The sequence below is a fragment of the Lynx rufus genome, unplaced genomic scaffold, assembly GCF_022079265.1.
Source record: "Lynx rufus isolate CCGP_SWC_20201006 ecotype Redwood Valley unplaced genomic scaffold, mLynRuf1.p SCAF_5, whole genome shotgun sequence".
NCBI classification, from domain to species: Eukaryota; Metazoa; Chordata; class Mammalia; order Carnivora; family Felidae; genus Lynx; species Lynx rufus.
The window spans coordinates 71,828,243-71,852,351 of NW_025814867.1; the positions used below are offsets into that span (position 1 = coordinate 71,828,243).

The 24,109-nt window shown below is 35.0% G+C and overlaps 1 protein-coding gene across 5 annotated transcripts in view; it reads right to left on the minus strand.

Moving 5' to 3' along the window:
* Positions 1-24,109, minus strand: part of PEX5L (peroxisomal biogenesis factor 5 like) — a 164,597-nt gene that overhangs the window by 81,596 nt on the left and 58,892 nt on the right. For 2 of the 5 annotated variants that reach the window (XM_047099710.1, XM_047099707.1), the window contains exons 4-5: positions 13,440-13,544; positions 4,798-4,909 (exon numbers count right to left, since the gene is read on the minus strand). In XM_047099710.1, the coding sequence (XP_046955666.1) occupies positions 4,798-4,909; positions 13,440-13,544 (217 nt within the window). Of the gene's footprint in view, positions 1-4,797; positions 4,910-13,439; positions 13,545-15,855; positions 15,922-24,109 lie in introns of all 5 variants that reach the window. The other 3 variants (XM_047099709.1, XM_047099711.1, XM_047099708.1) reach the window with 2 other exon arrangements.

A 24,109-nucleotide genomic window follows, 5' to 3' on the forward strand; every position in this document is an offset into this window, starting at 1 on the left:
AAAATTTTTTTTTATATGAAGTTTATTGACAAATTGGTTTCCATACAACACCCAGTGTAAAAAATTTTTTTTTACACTTATTTATTTTTGAGAGACAGAGACAGACAGCATGAGCAGGGGAGGGGCAAAGAGAGAGGGAGACACAGAATCAGAAGCAAGGTCCAGGCTCTGAGCTGTCAGCACAGAGCCCAATGCGAGGCTCGAACCCACTAACTGTGAGATCGTGACCTGAGCCGAAGTTGGATGCTTAACCGACTGAGCCACCCAGGCACCCCTACTTCTTCTTTTTTAAATCACCTAGTTTCATTGGGTAGAATTTCCTGAAGATGTAAGATGTAAGATGCTATGTAAGCACTTGTTTCCATTTATCTCAAGGATACCTAATTGAAGATCACAACGTATTGAACTGCAAGGCTCCTACAGGGCACTGAAGATGTTTATGAAGGTTAGATTACTTGGGCTGTGGGAGGTGAGGCTGCTTAAAACAGAATGAAATAGCGCCTATTATGAAGCTCTGATTTGATACTTTGATGGTAAGCACAATGCTATTTACACCACTACAGTATAATGAGGCTCAGATTTCTAGTGTATTTCTCTTAAGGAATAAATCTACATGGAGTGGTTAGAGAGAGCAGATCATGAAACAACCCTGATTGGTGTAGCCACAGAATGTGCCACAAGGAGCTGATGAGATCTCTGTTCTGTTTTGTAAGCTACGCAGTTATTCTAGAAACATGGTATTCTTTAGTATAGTGGCTACAAAGCAAAGTCCTTTAGGAATAATTTTGCCAGTGACGTCAAATAGATAAAATGGACTTAAATAATTCAACAAATTTTTGCTTATTTTATCTGAATATGTAATTAGAGCTACTTCCTACATTTCTAAGTTCTCTCAAGAGGCATGCCATTGGGTTCACAGCTACTTGGGCTTCAGAGAAATGTATTTTGTAAATATTACACTAACTTTGCAATTAAAATATTTAATTGGGTGGCTGTGACATGAGTGTGAACTTCAAGGGTGGCTCTTCCCTTATACATATGGGTCACTTACACAGGTACACAGGTCCCATATAAGGAGTTGAAATTATTTTTTTTAAATCATGAAAAATGTTTCTTCTATCGTATCCAACTAATGGCTCAAGTTTGGGGATAAAATTTTTTTAGATTATGCACATTGATAAATGCAAACCAAGGACCCCCTGTTTTTCTTGGTCTTTAGAAAAGAATCTTTCCTGCACTTTGACATATGTTAAGTTTTTTGGGAGATTATAGACCAACAAGGTATTTTTGCAAATTTTAGAGTAAATAGTTGTTCTATAATGTAATCATGATCTTAAAATATCCATTGTCTAGTTACTTTCTGAACATTTGATATTTGCATCTGTGACAATATGTATTTATTTGTCATTTTAAAATCAAGGATATTAGTAATGATCTTACCTTACCTACCATGTAGGGATACAGTTTGAGAGGGTCAAGGAATTAGATACCATCTAGATTACAGATGAATTAAAGATAATTTGGGGTATTAATGACAACAAAATTAAAAACATCTTTATTTGATCAGCTTGATATTATCATTATTGGATGACAAAAAGTTAATCCTAAACAAGCAGAACAAGTAGAAACAAGCAGAAAGTAAAAAAGATAATTCAATACTTTAGAAAAAGATTATAACTTAGAACTTCTATGAGACAGAAGACTGACATGTTCTTTTAAGATCAGTAGAGGAAAAAATCCTATCATTTGAGTGACATTTGGAAGAGATAAATATTTCCTATATTGTTTATTTTATGCTAATTTATATAAGAACTTTGTTCTTTAAATATTTAAGTAAATGTCAAGGTGGTGGCACACTTTATTTTTTATTGGAAGAAAATGCCAGGTATAAGTGACTCTCTTAGTCTTCTTGACGGACTTGGTATAAACTAGAAGCAGGTTTTCTTCCATATTTTACTCCAAGATTGTTTAATATCCATTCCTTAAGCATAAAGATATACATAATACCTGGGGTGTAACAGACAATGTTCAAAGACTGTCCTGATTTGTCAATGTACTTTCATAGTATTCTACAAAATAACAATATTCTATTTCAAATTATTTTTTTATTAAAAATTTAGACAGAAAATAGTAACTATATACTTTCCCCAGAAACCTTACCTATAAAATTATTGGACCAGGTTGGAATTCTTTCCAAAGTGTTTGTATGCTAAAATTTTTCCTGTTTAGAGATGTATAATAATGTTCCATATTGAGGTATCAATAGTAGGTTCTATAACATTTAAGAAAAAAGTGTATTTCTTAGTCATTAAAAAAATACGGAGTTTCCTCCTTGAGATATACTTTTAAGATTAAAAAAACACACTATCAAATAAGAGTATTCCTTCAGGATAAAAATCTGTGTGACCCAGATGCACTGAGTGATGAGGACAAGAGAAGAAAACCTCATAATCTCAAAATACCATTATTCTTGAACCCCTACTTTGGAGGGTGCCGTGGATTGAACTGTGTCCCCGTAAAAAAACTCATATGTTGAAGTCTTAACCCCTAGTGCCTTGGAATGTGACTTTATTTGGAAATAGGGTTGTTGGAAATATAATTAGTTAAGATGAGTCATATTGTAGTAGAAGAGGTGCTGAATCCAATATGGCTGGTGTTCTTATGAAAAAGGGAAATTTGGATACAGAGACAGACACAAACACAGGAAGACATGCACAGAGGAAGAATGTCATGTGAAGATTACAGTTATGCTGTCACAAGCCAATGAACTACCAGCAAAGGAAAGTTTTTTCCTTTCTGTCCTTCCCAGGACAGTTTCTTCCTGAGCACATTTAGAGAGAGAGTGGCCCTGCTGATACCTTAATTTTGGTCTTCTAGTTCCCAGAATTACAAAACAATAAATTTCTGTTGCTCAATCCACTCAATTTGTGGTATCTTGTCATGAAAGTCTAGAAAACGTATACAGAAGGCAATATTGTAGTATTGCAATCGTAAGAAATTACATCTTCTTTTGAATTTTTTCTCCAATATTTCATATATCTCTTTCATAGTTGGAAAAATCAAAGTGAAAGTGCCTTTTGAATCAAGTATTATGTTGCTGTCTCTGGTGGGCCCTTCCTAAGTGACTTAATTTTAGCATTAGTGGGAGTTGGAAAGTGCATAAGGTACTGGAATCAAGATCTGAGAACTCTATCCTTTGCAGATTTTTTTTTTTTTAGAACAATGGGAACTTCTCAGTGCATCCAATTCTCATGGATTTTCCTGAAATGAGAGACACAAAGCTCCTCTCCAGTTTTGGAGGAATGAGCTCTAGTTTCATAGATAAGAAGGATAAATTTGATCAGGTAAAATCTGAACTTACTAATTTCCTGCTTAAATGTACCAAGTATAATTTTATTTGCTTGATTACTCAAAGTGATAGTTGAATTTAGAAAATGATTGCTTTGGTGTGATATAAAGAAAGTTAATGCATTTGAACAGAGAAGCATCGGGTATACTGTTTTCCTAACCTGATACCTAACAGTAATGGTAACATCTGTTAGAGCTTACATGGTATTAAGCTCTTACGTAGATTGCTTCATTTAATCTTCCCAAGTAACCTATGAGATGTTACCATTATAGATGAGGAAACAGACTTAGTTAAGCAACTTTCCCAAGGACAAGAGCTGCTAAGTGGCACAGCTGGGTTTTGACATTGTGAACTGTGACTCCAGACACTGTAGACTATACTCCTGCATAAAACTTCTATCTTGTGTTAACTTTTGCCATTGTAATTTTTAGCATTTAAAAACCCCACAATTTCCTTCACTCGTGATTTTCTTCACTTACCTAAAAGTATAATGAAAATATACCAGGAAACAGCAAGCTGAGGACATGATGGGGAAATGGATGCATTTAACAAGGCAGCACGAAACTGTTCTCTCCTTTCTCCATTAAATTCTTTCCTGCAATCTAACATAGCCTTTGTTCTTTGATTCTGAACATCATTTTTTCATCCTTATTTGAACAAGATGCCTTTGAACGTGAGTGGTGACTGAATAAAATCAATGCAGAAAGGCTGTCTCTGATACAGAAGGTGAAAAGTAGCTTTTGCGTCACATCTTATGTAGCTCCCTCGGGGTGGGCCCTAACTAAGTGACTTAGTTTTAGCATCAGTGAAAATTGGCAAATGCAGAGGGTACTAGAGGAGATGTGATTCATACCAGTGGGATCCTGCATCCACTCATTGGATGAATACTTATTAGTGCCTATATGTATGTGCCTACACAGATGATAGTTCACTGTTTGGGTATGTTTTAATTCCAGAAGAATATGCAAAGAAATCATTGTAAGAGGAAACAAGTAACACATTTACATGACAGAAAAATGAAATCGGCTCTTCAACATTTCAAGTCTCTAGGACTTTTAATTTTGTTATTTCAATCTGCTTGAAGGGGCTGCCTACATTTTTGGACTTTTGTCATACAAAGTATTTCCAGCCACAACTTTAAAACCTTACTCTGAAATAGATGCTTTTGTTTTAAAGATTCCTTGTAATGTGACTTGAGATGCAAAGATGTAAATCTGCACAGAAAAGATTCATTTGCTCATATTCAGCAAAATTGGTTGGGTAATATACATTGCAGTTTCTTTTATATTACAGAGTGATTTACCATTTTATGTTGAATAGTATATATTCTAAGCTTTCATTGGTTGCAAACATTATTCTACTTAAAATGCATTATAGAAATAAAATATGCATTTCACTAGAGTGAAAATTAGCTCTACTTGAGGATCAGTTAAAAGTGAAAGAATTACCGGCTGTGTTGGACGTTACTGGCCTTGCTATTGCCTCCGATTTGGTTTCACAAAGAAAGTCATCGATGGAGGGACTCAAGAGGGGTCTGCTTTCTTGCTGTTCATTCACCAGCTGAGAACAGATGAACACAGGTATCAAAGGGCTTTGTTACACTGCAGAATCAGATGAATTAAAATGCAGCCTTGCAACAAAATGAGAATAGCAAGCTTATAAATAAATAAATAAATAAATAGGTAAGGGCAAGAAAGAAAAAAGATATCAAGGGATGGGGAATGAGCCTTTTAGCACTGTCAACATATGTTGGATGCAGCCAATTTCAGTTTTTAAAGCTCAAGCCTTTTTTTTCCTCCTAGTATTGTTTTAAAATTCTAATTTCAATATGTGGAAAATGACACCTAATGAATCACAGTTCCTAAGGACCAATCCCACTCTTCACTTGGACAAAACACTACTGAGACCTGATATACTGGCTCCAGACTTTGAGGTGACACATTCTGTTTAGGATGGGCCATCAGTATTATGTGATAAGCACACAGAGATCTGTATGTGTGTGGATAAAAGTTCTTCTTTTCTCTCTCTCTAAAAAAAACTCAAGACATCTATGGGCACATATCCTTCTTACATTTCCTTGGGATGCTTTTGTAGAGCATAACAAACATTATTTTGGGAGAGTAGAAAATATTGTTATATTAACTATATAGGTATCCCGTGGATATGTTTCTGAAAATCTATATGTAAAATAGATTTCTGTCAATTCAATTGTATTTTCCCATTGGCTTGTTCTCTAATTTTAGAAATCCTTCAGTTTGATTTTTAGTTGGTCTCTAATTAGCAGTGGTAGCCAATTATTAACTTTCAGTTATTCTGCACCTCTTAGAATCCAGACTTCCTTAAGTTCTGCTTCCATGGTTAAGGGAAGAAATATAATCATGACATTAAAGTGGTTAATTCCTAAATTAACTGTTTTCGTTTTTCAGGAGTTTTTATATTGGCCTATCTTAAAATGGACATAACCATCCAGTTTTCTACTTAAGAAAAAGATGTGCCTAAAAACCTCTAGATTTTTAAATACTGATTTGCAAGTCTGCATTTTCAGAGACACATAAAACAAAGATGAAGTCTTATTTTCTTTATTTTTTTCTTCATTTTAGATATAAATTCCTTTGTAAACAGGGACTAATAATAATTCTTATATCACAGCTCTGTGAGTAAATGTGTGAAATGGGCCTGGATTAACTATGGTTTTAGAAGACCAGGGTGTTAGATTTCTGTAGGTACTTTTAGATGTAAACATTAAAAATTATAGTCTTAATTTGATAAAAATATTTCTAGAAAGGCTTTTGTCCACATAAAAATGTCTAAATGGAAAAACAAAGGAAAAGGCAGTTGAGAGGGCTTATCCTTTTAGGTAAGTCTATCTATCAAAGATAATATTTTTTTGGAGCCTCTCTCTTCATGAAACTTCAGACTTATTTTCTGGAGAAAGTACTTCTAGCATTCTCAGACTTTTCTCAACATAGGAAGAAAGAAATACCAAAGAGGAGGCTGTTCAGAGAGACCCTATGGTGTCCAGGACTGAGGTATGGCTTCTCCTCTGCCTCATAAGGTCTGTGTTTCTTCCATATCTACTGTCTTGTTTCTGAGCACACATCAAACCCAGACTGATGGAGTTGTTACATCTGCCTAATTTCCATAACTGAGCTGTTCCTGTGGCTTTCTTGCATAGATACAAATCAAAGAGGAAATAACAAACTACTTTCTGAGTCTGTGTTTTTCAAAATGGGGCACAGTTTAACTGTTGGGAAATTCTGGGGGTGGAGTGGGGGATGGTGGCAGGTCTCTGGGGTGAAGAGGATAAAGGGCCAGATTTCAGATATCATGGGAAGGTAATTTAGGAATTGAAAGTTTTTTGGTTTTGATGGAGATAGGGAAGATGAAACAAGAAATATCATGAAATCTTGTCTTATAAGTTCTGAGGTCAGAGGCTATGTCTTACTCATATCCTTCACTACTTCTAATAGAATGTTTTCATGTACGAGGGGATCAATAAATGCCTACCAAATGGGACAGTGACTTTGCAGAAACTGAGGATGTAAAAATATCTCCCTCAAACTGTTCAATTTTGAACTGCATCTTCAGTTGGGTGAATTTGGGAATCATTATTTTAGCCATACTAAGTCCTATTTTATTTGTATTTGTATAAATAAGAATAGCTTCTCATATGCCCCCTCCTCATTTTCAAACAAATTTATGGTTTTCCTATGGTGACCTGAGAATAAATCTTTTAGGTCCTAAAGGAAACTTGCAAAATGAACTGAATCTCCCAAAGAGTTCCTCTAAACTTTGCTTCCAAATTGTAGACCAATCTATTCTCTCCTTATTCGTTGGTAGGATATGACTTATTGACTTTCTCTTAGAGTTACTTCCTTCAGTTGGAAAATACTTTATGAACTTACCTCATTTCATCATTTGAGTACAGAGTATATTGATGTTAAAAAATAATAAAAGGTGAGTCAAAAGGTTTCCATTTTTTAAAATAATTGAGTTAAAGTAATTGCAATTTGGATTAATCAGATGATCAGATCTGAGTTAAAATGACCCACTACATTAGTTTTTAGGGCCTTTGTCTTCTTTGTTTACATTTAAAATTTTCATTTCTTATTCTCCTTTGTTTCTCTTCTCAATATTTAAAACACTTCAAAGCCTTTCTAATGGTCAGAGATTCTTACTTCTCTTTCAGGATCCCATTACTGGCACATTGTCTGGGAACCTTCTTCAGCACTAGGCAGTGAGTGTCTTCTTAGAGCATCTCCTTCTTGCCATGTTTTACCCAGTCTTATAACTTTAGTTTCACCTGTTTTTTCCCCTACTAGACTATGACCTCTTTGAGGCTAGAGACCTTATCCAACTATCTTTTGTATCTCATAGCAGCAGTTTAATAAACATTGACTGATTTACAGTCTAAATGAATGGTGAATTGTACAAAAGAATGATTACATGGGCATCCCCAATTTCATACTGGGTTTGATCAACTCACAGACAGGCCAGTGGTCCTCAGAAATGTTTACCAAGTTCCTGGCAGGCTTTAAACCATGAATCTAAGTCCATTTTCTCCCAGGGTCATGTCATTTAAATGTTTGGAAACTTAAAGTTATCTAAAGGTTCATTTCTAAATGCAAGGCTTTTACCAAACAGTCAAGAATGCAAAGCTTGAATGCCTAATGAGAAAAATAAGGGCATAGGCCTGCCCCATGCCATTCTTGGAAGAAGGACATGGCCCAGTGCAAATGGGAGGCCAGGGATACTTCAAGAAAACATTACTACCTCACTCAGGAATTTATTTATTTATTTTATTTTATATTTTATATTTTATTCTATTATTTTATTTATTTTTTGAGAGAGTGAGAGAGAGAAAGCAGGGGAGGGGTAGAGGGAGAGAGAGAATCTTAAGCAAGCTCCACCCATGGAGCTGGAAGCAGCACTTGATCTCACAATTGTGAGATCACGATCTGAGTCGAAATCAAGAGTCGGGCGCTTAAACCGACTGAGCCACCCAGGCGCCCCTCACTCAGGGATTTTAATTCAGAGATTCAAATTTGAAGATTTTGAGGGAGAACCTTACATGGTCAATGGACATAGAAACAAAAGGAAAGAGGAGAAGTAAGAAAGCTGTGCACTTACATGTAGGGGTTTCCTTGCCACCCAGAATTTACAAAGACTATTGAACATTTATACTTTCCTTGTAATCATAGGTTGTGAATGAAATATTCTGCCAAATGCCTTCAATTAACTTATGACTTAGACTCGTCAGTTGATGTGGCAACTATTAACCACCACAGGATCAAATTGGTTCTTATTTTACATCCATACAGTGTTTAGTATTGCATGGAATGCAGACAATAATATCAGCTTTAATAAATTATTGCCTCTTTGAAAACTTTATCTAAAAATGCATTTGCCTTAGTTCAACTTGATTTCTCTAATTTCAGTGTTAACAATTAAATTATTATGTAATCTAAGCTACAGGGGAATATTTAACCAAGATGAAAGTATTTTGCTTTTAAATACTGCCTGTTACTTAAGCTCCAGTGTGTTTATATTTTTTGTTTTGTGACTTAAATATGTTTATTTATCTTTGAACAATATATTGCTTAGGTATTTCATTAAAAAGTACAGAGCTAAATAAAAGTTTGTAATAACTTATATCACCAAGAATTAACACCAGACCAAAATACATTTTACAATGTCTGTAAAGGATAATAATCCATTATTCCATAATTTTTACACTTCAGATCGTTGATCTCAAACTGTTGTTTTAGTTTAAAGTAAAATATTGTTTTTATTTTTAAACACTTTAGTACTTAATAATTTTAAAAGTTCAAACGTTAAAGTTAGTAAGTTAAAAAACAGTTTGCAAGTATCTCATATTTGAACTGTTAATTTAAAAAGTTTGTAATAATATACCATGTATCTTACCTCATCTAAATAAAATTGAAAAATTTAAGATTGTTTTGTTTTATATAAAAACATAAATATGATTTTAATAAGTATATCTGTGCATTTTGAAAATTCATTTATTATTTGTGACATTGTTGATGCAAAGTATGTGTCATTTTAAAATAGGTTTTCTTTCAGAATTTCATAATTGAACTACTTGTTTATGGCTTTATTAGTCCTATGCAAGTTTAGAAATTTGTGTGGTGCCCATCAAAATAGTGACCATGTCAAAACTAAGTTAACTGACTCAATCCACTGAAACCCCAAGACAACTAATTAAATCATTAGGATGCATCCTTTAAATATTTAGACTTTGAGAGTTTTGTCATGGTAACTCTGACACCCGACCAAAGTAATTTCTTGTGAGCTAGTAATCGTACTAATAGTTCTGCTCTGCCTCCTCCCCCCACCGCAGTAAAGGATAACCATGTAATAACTTGCAACTCTTTGACTTGATCTAAATGTCAACCAACTGACTATATTTTCCTGACAGGATAGTTAGACTTAAAAAATGTGAATCTGTTCATGGGGAAATGAATACATATTACTGTTTACAGCTTGGGTAGTCCTAACATTGAGGCAGGCAGGAGAACATAAAGCAATTATTTCAAGTTGGTAATAGAAACCCAAACAATGCTATATTTAGCAGCCTTGAGAACATTTTTTCCAATCAAGGACATTATTCTTTTTATGTTTATAAGACACAAAAATAATATCAGTATCTAGGTATCAGGAGTGGGGACAGATAGAAAAACAAGGGTTGAGTTTGCCAAAAAAAAAAAAAAAAAAAAAAAAAAAGAAGAAAAAATTCCCTTAGCAAGAAGAGATCTGAAACACACACTTTTCAGATATTATACTCTATAGATATCTTGCTTAAAAAAGTGCTATGGGATGTGGTTAAAATGGAAATTTCTGATGGTTCCTTATGAGAAAAAACATTTGCTAACAATTTCATTTTCATAAAGAATAATAATTTTTTCTATGATATAAGCAATCTTTTGGCACATAGTTGTTCCTTCTTCCTCAAATTGGATTAATTTATACTATTACAGTCTAGAGGAGTGCTGTGCAATAGAAATACAATGAGAACTTGCTAATTAAAAATTTTCTGGTAGCTGCTTTTAAAACATTGAAAATAAACAGGAAATAAATTTAATAATATATTTTATTTAGCCCAATGTATCCAAAAAATGATCATTTCAACGCGTAATCAACATAAACATTATTAATGCGACAGTTTATATTACTTTTCTTTGAATAAAATCTTCAAAATCTGGTGTGTATTTTATACTTTTAGCACATCTCAATTATGGGTAGTCACAAAACACTCAATAGCCACACATGGCTAGTGGCTACTGTATTGGACAGCACAGGTCTAGAGAAACTTTTTCCCTCAAAGACTTGAGGACGTACTGTTTTTGCTTCAAACCTTTCATCAATGCACACTTGTTTACATACTGCTTGACTTCAAGTATTAGTCTAGGACAGCATGAATCTCAGCTTCTATGAAGTGCTTAACATATTGTTTGCTAATACAGAATTAATAATGAAAGTAAACAAAAAGAGGAATTCTCAGAGGGCCTAGCAATTTCTGAATTCGGGTCATCTGGCCAACTCTCACGTTTTAGTTCAATTTGTTCAGTGTACTATAAATGATTTCACTGGATTATGTTTGGTTAAATCTCTCTAAAAGTGATTGTAATAATCACAAAATACAAAAAATGCTGCAATAAAAACTATTCTACACTTACAACCTGTTGACTGAACAGTTAGTAAACAAGTTAGGACTCAGTGTTTCAAGAACTTATTTTGTACTTTATCAATTATGGTTATTCTAAGGACATTATCGAGAGAGCAGCAATTAGTTTCAGACACATCTGGAATCTATGAATGGGCAGCTGGCATTGACATACCAGTGATGAAGATGAGTCAATGTAGTCAGTAGTATGTAGCACTATGTCAGAAGGGGCTATACAGGAGATGCTTGGACAGACATATTTCAAGACACTAATACATTCACACAGGATAACAAGTAAGAATGTGGTATGGTACACGGATTGGATGCTATGGTTGCTATGAGAAGTACTCACTTTTTCAGATCATTCTGCTGCTTTTTGGCTTGTGCACGCCACTGGTGCATAGCAGGGAAGAAGCCACTTGTGTATAGTGGAAAAAGTATGTCAACTAATAAAGCTGTATTTGACTGAGAAATAATTGTATCATAGCTGTCACTAAATAAATTCCATAAAATTATCATCACAACAGATGCATTACGTTTTATGAATCAGAACTGTTTGCTGATTCATAAACTAGCCAGTATGCAACAAGAATATGATGCACCAAAGAAAGCATTACATAATCTTCATGCAGTAAAATTGTAACTAGAACCTCAAAAACAGTTAATGAAACATTAGACAGGGATTAAAGAAGGAACTTGCTACACACAAATGTTCTGAATATGAAAAAATGGTAATCACAATTTCTTTTCTAAATTAAAAAAATAAAAAATGTATTTTGTGTTAAATTTTAAATTCATGTGTAGGTTATAATGGTAATTTTGGACCTTTGAAAGGGATTACTGGAAAGCACATAGCATTGCATGGTTTGGGGGAAAGAATCTTAGGTCCTGGGGCCTGTCCTAACTTGTGATAATCTGAAATGATATCGTAGTACAACTATGCCAATGGCAAATCTGGATAGGTCTTCTACTGATGAATATGGCTCTGTCGTTAGCCAAGAACTCCCAACTAGTTCTCACCTCCCTTAGCATTTACCTGAGGAACTCTGAGCTGCGTATTTTGGACATGGATCCTACAAAGGGTAGGAGATCAATGTAAAACTGTACATGTTTTACTATGTAAATTAAGTAAAGAATGGAGACGTTGGTAAATATAAAGCATATTTCTTTGTAACTACCACTATGTGTGACTGGGAAGAAGCATCTCTTCTTTATGGGTAAAAATCTCACAATATAAAATTTAACCCAAAGTCCTAGGAATCTTTAATAATTTTTTTTATTATTCAATTTTGATTGTTGTATGTTGTTATGATTTCCATTACTTACAACACAGTGTTTAGAATAAAATAAAACCACACATGTTGGCAGCAGCTGGGGATGTGATCTGATGATATTCTAAAAATAAGTTGCCATAATTTAGCTTTTGATATAAATGCCTTTCATGAGGACTGTAAATGGACATGTTTCTAATTCTAGACATGTTCATATAATTGGAACTGAATCACTGCATTTACTATTGCATTACAGAAAAAAAGAAATGTTTAAGATAACAATCTAATCTAAATTATAAGATAAATGCAAGTAAAAATATTTTTCATTTAAAAATTTAAAACTGATAGTTCCACAGAGTGGTGATGAGTATACTATACATATTTATGTGGATTTTACAGGGTGTTTCAAAAGTCCCTGAGGACATACAGGATTCACAGTCTCAGAGTGTCTTTGCATACAAATGCAAACTTTTTTCTATACTTGTAATAATAAATGCTGAAAATGGCTCTCATGTGTGTATAATAGAGATGATATTTTTGTTTTCAAGGTCACTAAGTATAAGAAAGGTCACAAATGCCATTTTCTGCATGGGGACTCAGGGACTTCTGGCTCATTCCTGTAAATTAGGTATCCACATAAATATGTATAGACATATATGTAGTATGCATAGTCACAACATAAATATATTTAACATTTAAGAAAATTTAGATATTCTACTGGTAAACTGACATATGTATACAATAGAACTTGTATTTATTCACAGGAATTTGATTTTTTTTTTTTTTTGGTTGTTGTTCAAAGGTACCATTAGCTTAATTGTTATTTCTTTCCCAAAGTTGTTAACAAGATTCCTTTATAAAGAAGCAACATGGTTTACTTGCACATACATTTTTTTAAAACTAAAGTTGAGTAATGAACATTAATATCCACAAATGACTAAATGATGGAATTTTCCTTTTTTAGCAATTTTGGTTTTCATTTTATATTGTATAATTATTTCATTGAAACTGTGTTTTATAAAAATTGGTTCAAGTTAATGTTTTTTTTTTTTTTTCTTTTTGCTAGTTAGAAATCACAATGTCTGATAGATTAACATATGTCAGCTTCCTACAGGAACCCTATGGGTCTGCCCACCTGTGATGTCATAGTAAGGAGGGGCTTTTCTTCAGCAGACTCCTCCCTCGGTATCTCCTTCATCACCATGGCAACAGCCTTATCTGCCGCCCTAGAGCCTTTTCCCTATAACAGTGAAATCAACAATGACTTGTGTCAGGAGAAATCTTTAACTTATTATTACAAGATATTCTAATGTTTAAAGAGCAATCCAACATAAATGAAGAGGTAGGCTGCTGCAAGTGAATCTTGAGGCTTTTGGCTGAGGAGAAAACACACAAAATCTGAAAAAAGATTATTTGTGAACTTTTAGTTACCTACTTTTTCACCTTTACAGCTGACATATTTAATTTTAACATAGTATTTTATATGTATAATATTTTTTAAAGCAGTTTGCATGACATGAACATAATTTTTATACTATTGATTTAAAAACACTATGGATTGTCTATTATGTTAATTTACAAATTGTTCCTATATCATTCTTAAATGTTTTGAATGACAGAGTCTGCATCTGAGATCAGGATTAGGATCAGTGTCTGACTCCCACAGAGGGGTTTTGCTGGGTGGTCCCTGGAGTCTGTCATTTTTTATTGGATTGGGCATAAAAAGAGTAAAAGTGTCATAAAACTTCTAAAACTTCTTCAGTGGCTTAACATCACAGAAATTCACCCAGCTTGTGTATTTTGTGGAGATAGTATGACCTTGGTGAAAAAAGTCTGCAATTCTCAATGTTTTTGAGATTGAAGAATTTTAATTGAAGTTTAGAAATGTCTTTTAATTGGAGAATTCCATAAATCTAGGTGTAAATAAAGGATGGTTGATAACTGAGGCACTGATATGTGTGTGTGTGTGTGTGTGTGTGTGTGTGTATATCCCCACATTTTTTTGTTTCCCACAAGCAGAATTTGGGACTGTAAAGGGGTATATTAGCTTTCTGTCTTTTTAGTTTACCAGACTATTAAGTTTTTGTGAGTAGATATGGCATAATGGAAAAAACAAAACAAAGTATCACCTTCCCAACCCAATTAGAAACATCTTATACTATGTAAAAATTAAATAATCTCTAACCATTTTAAAAACAAAACGTCCATTTTCTCAGGTCTCTGGGCAAAGCTTCCCTAGAGAAAATAATTTTATACTAAGAGCACATATGAATAACTGTGCTGTAAATCTACTTAAAATACAAATGTAGCATATAGAGATATCATAGGCAAAGATACAAAAATGAACATATGGGGGTTTGTTATCTGAAAGGTAATTAAGAGCTAGGGTCAATAATAACTCCAGAGGTTGATAAATCTTGATAGTTTCCATGCAGCAAAAAAGGATGGAAGTGCATTATTATCTTGGGCTTGCAAGAGGGCTTTTAAGTATTTAGAAGGTAGGTTTACTCTAGGAAGCAAAACTGTCTATTTTCTCAGGCATTGCTTCTCTAAAATGTAATGAGTGGCAGCTTTTACTTATGAAAACAAAGAAAAACTTTCTCTATAGATTTTAACATGTGTGAATCTCTTTACAAGGCGGAAAGTTTCTTTGGTGTGTTTTGACTTAAGAACTAACATTACTGAATGATAATGTGTTATCTCCATGATGGAATATCAACTATTAGAGATTTTATTAGCACATATAACAGTAGTAATTTCCATATGTGTTCTGGAAAGTTTATATGGCCACAATCCTTAGAATAACTGACTTCTGGAAAAATAAAGAAAAACAATGATTTACTGCATAACAAATTGGGGTGCATAATGATCCCAGGTTTTTTCTTTATGAAGCAATGTGAACTTCCTAAAACAGAGATGCATACAATTCTGAATTCTGGGAAAATATTTATTATGGCACTATTAAACTATTTAACATTTTTTCAAACTATAAACATTATTTGGATGAAACATTACATATTATAAAGTGATATCGCTTTAAAAGCTACACTCATTTGTAGACTAAATATAGTTTAACAAATATATTTGCAGCTTATTTTTTTAAAAGAGCAAAATCATTTGTGAAGAATTCTTTCCATGCTCCAAGAAGTTCTAATAATATAGCAATAAACAAAGTGGCATGCTTATATTTAAATTCCTAATATATTTAAAATAACAAGGTATACTTTTAAAATAATAATAATAATTCAGAATCTGCTCTTGGGCTAAGAAAAAGATGTCAATTGATAAGCATCTCAAAAAATTTCAGGTCAATATTTCAATATACCATTTATTTGAAATGCTACCAATCATAAACTACATACAGATATTTTTCACATGTGCAACTATTATAGCTAGAATTAGCAACGGACATGCCATTTCACTAAAACAAAAAACAAAACAAAACAAAAATTAGTCCTTTCATGCTGAACTCTAGAACAAAGCAGTGGTCAGCTAGAAAGGATGTATAATAAACACATGCGGTGCTTTTTATTTCTTGCAGAAAAACCCACCAAAGCCAGGGTCAGGTCACTTTTTTGAAGACAGTGCCACTTTTTCTTCAAGGTTACACCTACTACCTGAAAAGAGTCATGACACCCATGTTAGTGCCTGCTAGCAACTTTTTTTCTTTACACCTTTTGGCTTTTGAGTTATTACCCCACGAGCCTCACTGTTCTACAAGTGTGGTACCGTCGGAGAACAGAACGGGAAGGTCCGCCACAATGACATCTCCATGGTTCCAGACAGAGCGTATACAACCACTGGCAAATCAAATGAATATGCTCATATAGCAAAGCAAGATTTCCCCCAGACCATATTGCCACCTCCACCTGGTATCTTCAAATCAAGCTGTGCTATCTCTGACATGTCCATTTATCTTGTGGGGGTAACACTTCTAGAATTCAGAACTTGGCTGATAATGGATTTGGCAATTCAGGGAACGATACTACTCTGCTTATCAGCAGCTGTGCAGGGCTGACAGTGATACACCCATACAAGTCTTTTCGTCACAGGATCTTCGCAGGCTGGACACCAGGCTGTGAAAGCTACCAGACATCTTTGGATGTGGAGGTATTGGCTCCAGGCCGGTTTCATAGGGAGGAGAACTAAATTATTTGGAGAAGCTGCTATGTGCTGGGCACTCTGCTAGGTGTTTTACCTATTTTTATTTGTACCATCACATGAAAGCTCTGTGGGGCACGAACTGTCTTTGCCAGATTGATAGTGAGCTGTGTGTGTGTGTGTGATGGTGTGATTTGGCTGAAGCCTCAAAGCCAGTATGTGGCTAAACCAGGACTGAAGGCACAGTCACCTCCCAGACTGTGTGCTTCCTTCTCTCCCACATCCGCCTCACTGATTGCTATAAATGCAGGTTGTTTATACCACTTAAGTTTCGAGAAGGAGCCACTTCTCAGTATAATCGCAGAGTGTGGGTCTAAGGAAATATTTTTGAAAAACGTTTTCTTCAGTGTGCAATGGTCAGTAAGAATCAGCCATCCATAACTTCACTCATGAGTATATTTTGAATGAAATGTTTTTGTTTCTGTTATCATTATGGAAAACTAACCTACAGATTTCATGTATAAACACTTCTTTTTATTCCGTAGATCTTATCAGGTTTATAAGCTTTAGCATCACTTTAATTCTTATTAAATGTTAACTTGATGCTATTAAATGCCATCTTTACTAGGATTGTCCTGAGGTTTTGGGTGCACAAAATACTTCAAGTATACAATTCCAAAGTTACAGGTCCCATTCATAAGCAATTTTGTAGTTGCAAATTCTATTACTGCTACTATGCAGATTGTAATTTAAAAATCATTTTTATTATTCTTAATCTATCAACAATAATCCAGAGTGCCTTCAACAGAGATATTCAAAAGTAGAAATGGAGAAAAAGTAAGTTAGGGGAAAAGTAAAAGACTATAATACTAAACATCACTGTTAACCCCAAATTATCTAATATATGAATTTTAAAAAAAGACTGTCTTTTGTTATAATTATAAAAATTAATACATGCTGTTGCCAAAAATTAAGAAAAAGCACTAATAAAAAATAAAAATAGCAAACCTGACATTTTCATGCATTTTCCCAAAGTTTCATATTTACAATATTGGAGATTAAACAGTTTTTTAGGATGAATGTTTTAAGAATAGGCAAACTACCATCAACTTTACAAGTTTGAGTGTATTAAATATATTTCTTCATATATACATGTAGGCAAGCAAATACTTGCCACTGATATTAGTTTAACAACGTTGTTTTAAATGAAATGATATTCAGTTTTGCATATGCCGAAAAATGATAAATCTCATAACTTCTGGACCCTGGACTTAAACGCACCTGTAAGAAGCTACTCACAAAAAAGCTAATTTCTGATGGTTGTCTTGTCTCTCACGTGCAGAGACAGGATAACCTTTTTTTACTTGGGAAGATAAATGTCATGGTAAGTGTCATTTTGCAACATGGGAAAATGTCAGAACAATGCTTCCTGGTATCCTCTGAATGCTGGTGATCCCTGCCTACCATATTGTGTCCTTTCCCATTTTGTGTGTTCCTGTAGCTTTCTTCAAACTAGAGGAGGGTTTAGACCAGGCTGGTTCTATCAGTTACAGTTAACTCATCCCCATCCCCTCCTCCAACAGAATAATTTTAAATTTTAAAAGCCATACAAATAGAACTAAATCTGGGTCTACTGGCCAATCCTTGTTTCTAATCATATAGAAGAAAGCACAGATCCAGATGTAAACAACTAGGATGCATGGACAGAGATTCTTAACTAGAGATTCATATATAGAATTCACAAATCATAATGTATTCACTATTGGTTCAGTGAGGGCTTCCATATAGTTCTTCCTTACTATCCTGTTTTTCTTACACAGTATTGTTTTTCCAGATGAGAGGTACACTCTGCTCCAAGCCATCACCTATTCTAGGAACTCTAGAAAGTCTTTCATTTCTCCTATATAATGGTTGTGCCCCTGGTGCGTGTGATGTGCTTAACAGTCACTTCCTGTTGTGCCCTTCCAGACTCTGCAGGTGGTGGGGCTGTGCAGGGAGTGGGTTCAAGAAAGTCATGGATAACAATCTCTATGGTTGTTAACTCTAAACCTCCACCCACAAAAGTCACCAGGATTCTGAGCCCCCCACATGCACATTCACGCTCCTTGGCCTGAGTGATTGGTGCAGAGGGATATTGACTACCATGTGGCCCTAGCACTTTTGCCTTCATGGGTCCCTTCCTCCATTAAAAAAAAAAAAAAAAAGTCAAAAGTCGCATCTTATGACTGTGTTGTTATAAAGACAAATGTAATCCAGGCTGGATTTATTATTACACATCCATTATTATAACAGTCATTTTGGGGGCTCTGATTTTAAGAGAGATTAAAACATTTTTATGGGCCCTTAAAAGCATCTAGTGCCCTATGTACTGTGTCCACAGTGCCTAATGCCTACATTGAGCCTGGGTCATGTCTTTTCAAGAGTCAGTGTGGCGTCCCCAGGTCTGCTCTGCTGTCATCTATGGGGGCTCTATTTTGGCGGTGGTTGTTCCCACCCTAACAGGCCCCTTTGCTATGGCCACTGCTATCACTATTTTTGTTAGGATTCAGGGAGTCTCCCCTAACAGTACTTACAAATCTTATTGGGTGCCCAATCAGTAGCTTTTATCTTGTAGTTCTTAAAACACACTCAGAAAATCTGGAACATTTAGGCCGGAGGCAGAAAACATTGCTGTGTAAAATTGATGGGATTCTTAAAATGTAATCTCTCCACACCAGACAGCAAGGCTAAGCACTTCATTCTCTCCTGCCTCAGGGTGTGTTCCTGACCATCCAGGAGCACTTCTGAGAAAGTTGAGTCACCCTGTGTCTCTACTTTTATTAAAAAAAACAGCCCTCAATGACTAGAGTCACCAACTGGTTCCAAAGTTTTCCTCACTGTTTTTTTCAATTTCTGTTCCTCAAGAGAGAAACAGCACTGCCTTGCACTCCAAATTCCTGAGTTGTGCATGAAGATTAGCCTCCTCCCAGGGACCTGGTTATAATCCTCTATTTTGTAAAATGGTTTCTGATTGTGTCTCATCAAAAAACTGCCTTGTGTGGGTGGAGACTATGCTCATTTCTTTTGAACCATTTTGTACGATTAGGTATAAAATAGACACTCAAGTTTACTTAATAAATACAAGTATTAGATGCTGTTTTCAAGTTATTTAAGATACTGAAATCACATAATATGGCCAACTTTGACAGGAAGTGAATTCTGAATTAGATAAAAAGTCTTAAAGACATTTAAATAAGTTTCAAGCATCTAAATAAAAGTTCATTAATATTAATAATATGTTGCCAAGTAAATATGTTTGAAATTTGCTCTGAAGGACAGATAAGACTTATTTTTAATTAACAAGATCCATTTGTCCACAATTTGCCATTTGTTTGTTCTGTTGAGAAGGTTAAACATTCTCCCGCCTAAGCCTAATTGTCACTGTGTCCCTGGGGCTTATTTACCTGTGTGCTTAGCAAGCTTTCTTGACAAAAGGTCAAGGTGACAGCACTCGGTTCTCATTCACCTATAACCAGTGATGAATTGGTTAAGTTTACTATCACGTTTACTCTGACTAATGTGGCTCTAAATTACTTAGCACCTATTTTATCTCAACATTGAGATAAATATAAACAATATATATTTACATATTTTATTTAATATATATTTATATATTATGTAAATAATATAAATTTGATAATTAAGAAGTAAATGTAGAATAAAGTATTGTTTTCTTGTTTTCTATGATAAATCCAAAATTTGTTATTTAAAGTTATATTTTATAATATATTTATATTTTAGAGACTTTTAATAATATGTGAAATACACAACCAAAAATGTAATCTTAATTAAATGTTACTCTTGTTACTTTCAGTCCCTTGTTAAATATCTCAGATGATTTGCAAAACAAGGTACTTTTCTGGGGTTATTTATAAGAAAAAGGAAACCAGTGAAAAACACAAAGTCCTAAAGATTACCTTGTTATTATTTTCTTTTTGAAAAATGTCTCCCCAAATATAAGTACTCCAGACTGCTTGAATCTTACTTGCACAAATGGATGGATGTCCCAACATTCAAGAGAAAGTATGATAATTATTCTTCACCAGCATGGGTGCTTAGAATAGTTGCTTCGACTAATCTGAATCAATGGTGCTTTGAGGGTAAGGAAGTTGAGACCTGGCCTCTTTCTGAGAAGAATTAGGAGAAGAGGTCTTGAGGTCTGGTTTCTAAGCATATGCAATAGCCAGGTTAGTGCAGTATGTAAGATCTTAGACTGTTGAAGGTAGGTGGGAAGGAAACTTTGGAGGAACCATGTCACAAAAATAAAATATGGTTTCTTTATCATTTCTGTCTTTTCCAGATTTTCTAAGATTGGAAAAATTTCCAAAATAAATACAATAAATAAGAATCCTTGTAGGTAAATATGTGGTTAAGACCATGAAACAGTTTCTGTGAAACTTACTAATCAGTGATTAGATGCATCCCCCAACTTCTTGCCCCTAATAAGTAATATATCCATATACCAAGTCAAAAACAAGTCACAAGAAAGAATTTCATCCCCCTACTAAATTGGAGACCTTTAAATGTTGACAGTTATCTCAGAGCAAAGAGACTGAGTCCTCACACCCCTTTTAAAATAGATGGAAAGGCCATATATTAATATATTGCTACCAAATTATTGACTTCGAGATAGCAAATTTATCCAGATGTCACAAGGAAGAATTATACTGCATCTGTTTTTTTTTTCTAGAGGAGGACTATTAGCTAGTGAAGTGGAATTTGTCCCCTTTATTAATGTTTCAGGTAAATTCTATTGCTAATTTTTGGACTTGGAGCCTGAGCACCCAGTACCCTTCTTTGCGGCTTTCCTCATTTTCTGGAAGGTGCAAGTGTTTTTACCAGCATGTTCCCCAGTCACCAAATGCTCTAGTTTTATTGACATAACTTAAGAAAAGTAAATTAAGAAACTAGGCCAATTCTAGCCAAGAAAGTCTCAGCTAAGGTATTCCATCTGCCTGACTTCCTTGAAACAGCTCTAAGAGAGAAGCTGAGACTGTGGGAATTCCTATTCTAAAATTCTGGATCAGTCTCTGGCACCTCTGCTTACCTAGATAGTCCTCTGGGAGTCATTGGTAATGTGTGGGTTGGCTCCTCCCTAATGCCTCCCTGACCCTTGAAAGGGAATGAATAGTCTCTCTCACCTTGTGGATAAGAGTTAGGGAAAGAATGAAGACACCTTGGAGCTGTGAACTCTAATGAGTGTGTGGCCAGGTATGGTTGAAGGGATTACCAGTTAATTTGACCCCGTGCAGCCTCCACAGTCTTTGGAAGAGAAAGAGGGATGGCCATGCGGCATGTGGGCACCCACACTGGGACTGAAGTCAGAAGACAGAAGTTTTAATCCCAGCTCTGCCTTTTATACATTATTTTCTCTAAACCTTCATTTTACTTTCTGAAAATCAGATACAGTACTTCACAAATTTGTGAGAATTAAATAAGATTATCTATGAAAGCACTTGCACAATGCCTGTTACATTGTAGATATTCGATAAAAATTAGTCAACTATGAACTGTTATTGCTGAGCTCATGGGCTCCATGGCCTAATTGTCCTTATGAGATGGATGGCAAAAGATGCAATATTATGTTTGTGAGATTCATCCATGGAGTAAGTGTTATGACATTCTTACCACTGCGCAGTATTCCATCATCTGAATATACCACCATTCATATGAATGAATATTTATCCATTCAACTCTTGATGGACATTTGGGTTGCTTCTGGTTTTTGGCTAATGTAGAAAACACTGTAATGAATTTGAGTTTGGAAGCCACAGAGAATATATGAGGAGCAAACAACTGAAAAATAGAGGTGTAAAGAGTAAACAGACTTCCATAACAGCAACAGAGGCAGAGAATAGTCACAGTACATATAAGAGGTCTTATCCATGAGCAAATTAAGTCTGAATCTCTGCAGTCAACAATCAAACACCAGGGTTGGGATGACCTAAACCAAAAGGGACTAGTAACGCACAGAAATCAAGGATCAGAAAGCAAGACTGGGACATTGAATCTAGCAACCAGTGGATAACGAGAAACCAGTTTCTAATGAGCTGGGATTAATAAACGTCATGGGCTGAGCTGTTCCCTCCCACCCCCTTCCAAATTCATATGTTGAAGGCCTATCTCCCAGTACCTCAGAATGTGACTCTATTTAGAGATACGATTTTAAAATGAGGTATTAGGGCGTTCTCTAATCCAATATGAATGGTATTCTTTTAAGAAGAGGAAAACAGGACACAGAAGAAAGACCATGTGAAGACATAGAGAGAAGACAGCCATCTAGAAGCCAAGGAGAGAGGCTTCAGATGAAGCCAACTCTGCCAACTCCATGATCTCAGACTCCTGGCCTCCAGGACCGTAAGAAAATAAATTTTTGTTGGTTAAGCCATGCAGCCTGTGGTGCTTGTTATGAAAGCTCCAGTAAGCTCATAGATTAAGTAAACAACTACTGATTACAAAGTGGTCTTCCTTTGGTACCTCAGAAAACTGTTTAGAAATATCCAAAGACAATCAGTATGTAGCAGGGTTATTTATAAGCTTTCGCAGAGAATTTCTTTTGTTACTTCTAATCTGCTCAGAGACTTCTAGATACTGCAAACTAGACATTCTGAACGCAGGTGGCCACAATTGGCCACTATTGTAGTGTCCTGTCAGGGACTATGACCTACTTGTCAGGGAGGATTGCCTAAAAGAAACTCAGATGAAGATCATGCCTGGAGTGGTCAGCCTGCGCCAGCAGGAGCTGTGCTTCTCAAACTGAATTGAGGTTTCTGCCACATGACCTCAAATTATAGTTTGGAACTTCTTGAAAAGAATTTTCTTGTAAAAAAGCATTTCACTTTTAATTTCAAAATCTGACTTGTCCAAGGAAGTTATTTATTCCCAGCTAAAAGTTTATTAAATTATATACATCTTAGAGACTTCAATTAGTTAATATGTACATCAGTTAAAATAGTTGATATGTACATAAATATAGAACAGTTGAAAAAAATAGAATAATTGGGAAGTAATCATGTATTACAGGTAGGTTTTGTTTTTTTTTTTTTTTCTTTCCCACAAGCTCTTGCTAATATCTCTGCAGTTTATTTTGTGGCAGAGCTTATGGCTTGTCTCTGGCTGTCAGATAATAGCCTGGACTGTTCTGTATGAAGACGTCAGCTTGGGACTTTAAAGGAATCAGGATTTCTGGAGTGCCTGAATGTTTTAAATGAAGTCAGTTTTCCTCTTTCTAATCACCATAAATCTGTAACTCACATTTCTATTATTATGCAGGTGACACATAAAACAGTTCATTTTACTCTTCTGTCAAACTTTCCGGCTAAAATCACAGTCCTGATTAACTCCAAATGTAGGACACTGTTATAAATATCAATAGATGTATGAAATTTGCTCTTGAAGTTACCACTTAAAGACCTATTAAAAAGAAAGAACAACCTCTCGATTCTCTCCCCTACCTTGTGTATGGACACCCATGAAGACGAGAGGCTGTGTTGAAAGGACAACCAGGTGGACCATTCAGCGAGTCAGTATTCTAGTGGTTTTGAAGCCAGTGTCTCTATTGTGTCTAGACCCATGTCCTGTGCTCTATATTACATGTTGCCTTTTTTGGAAGTTCTCCTTCAACTGACAAAACGGGAAGGGAAGGAAATGGCTCAAGCTCCTACC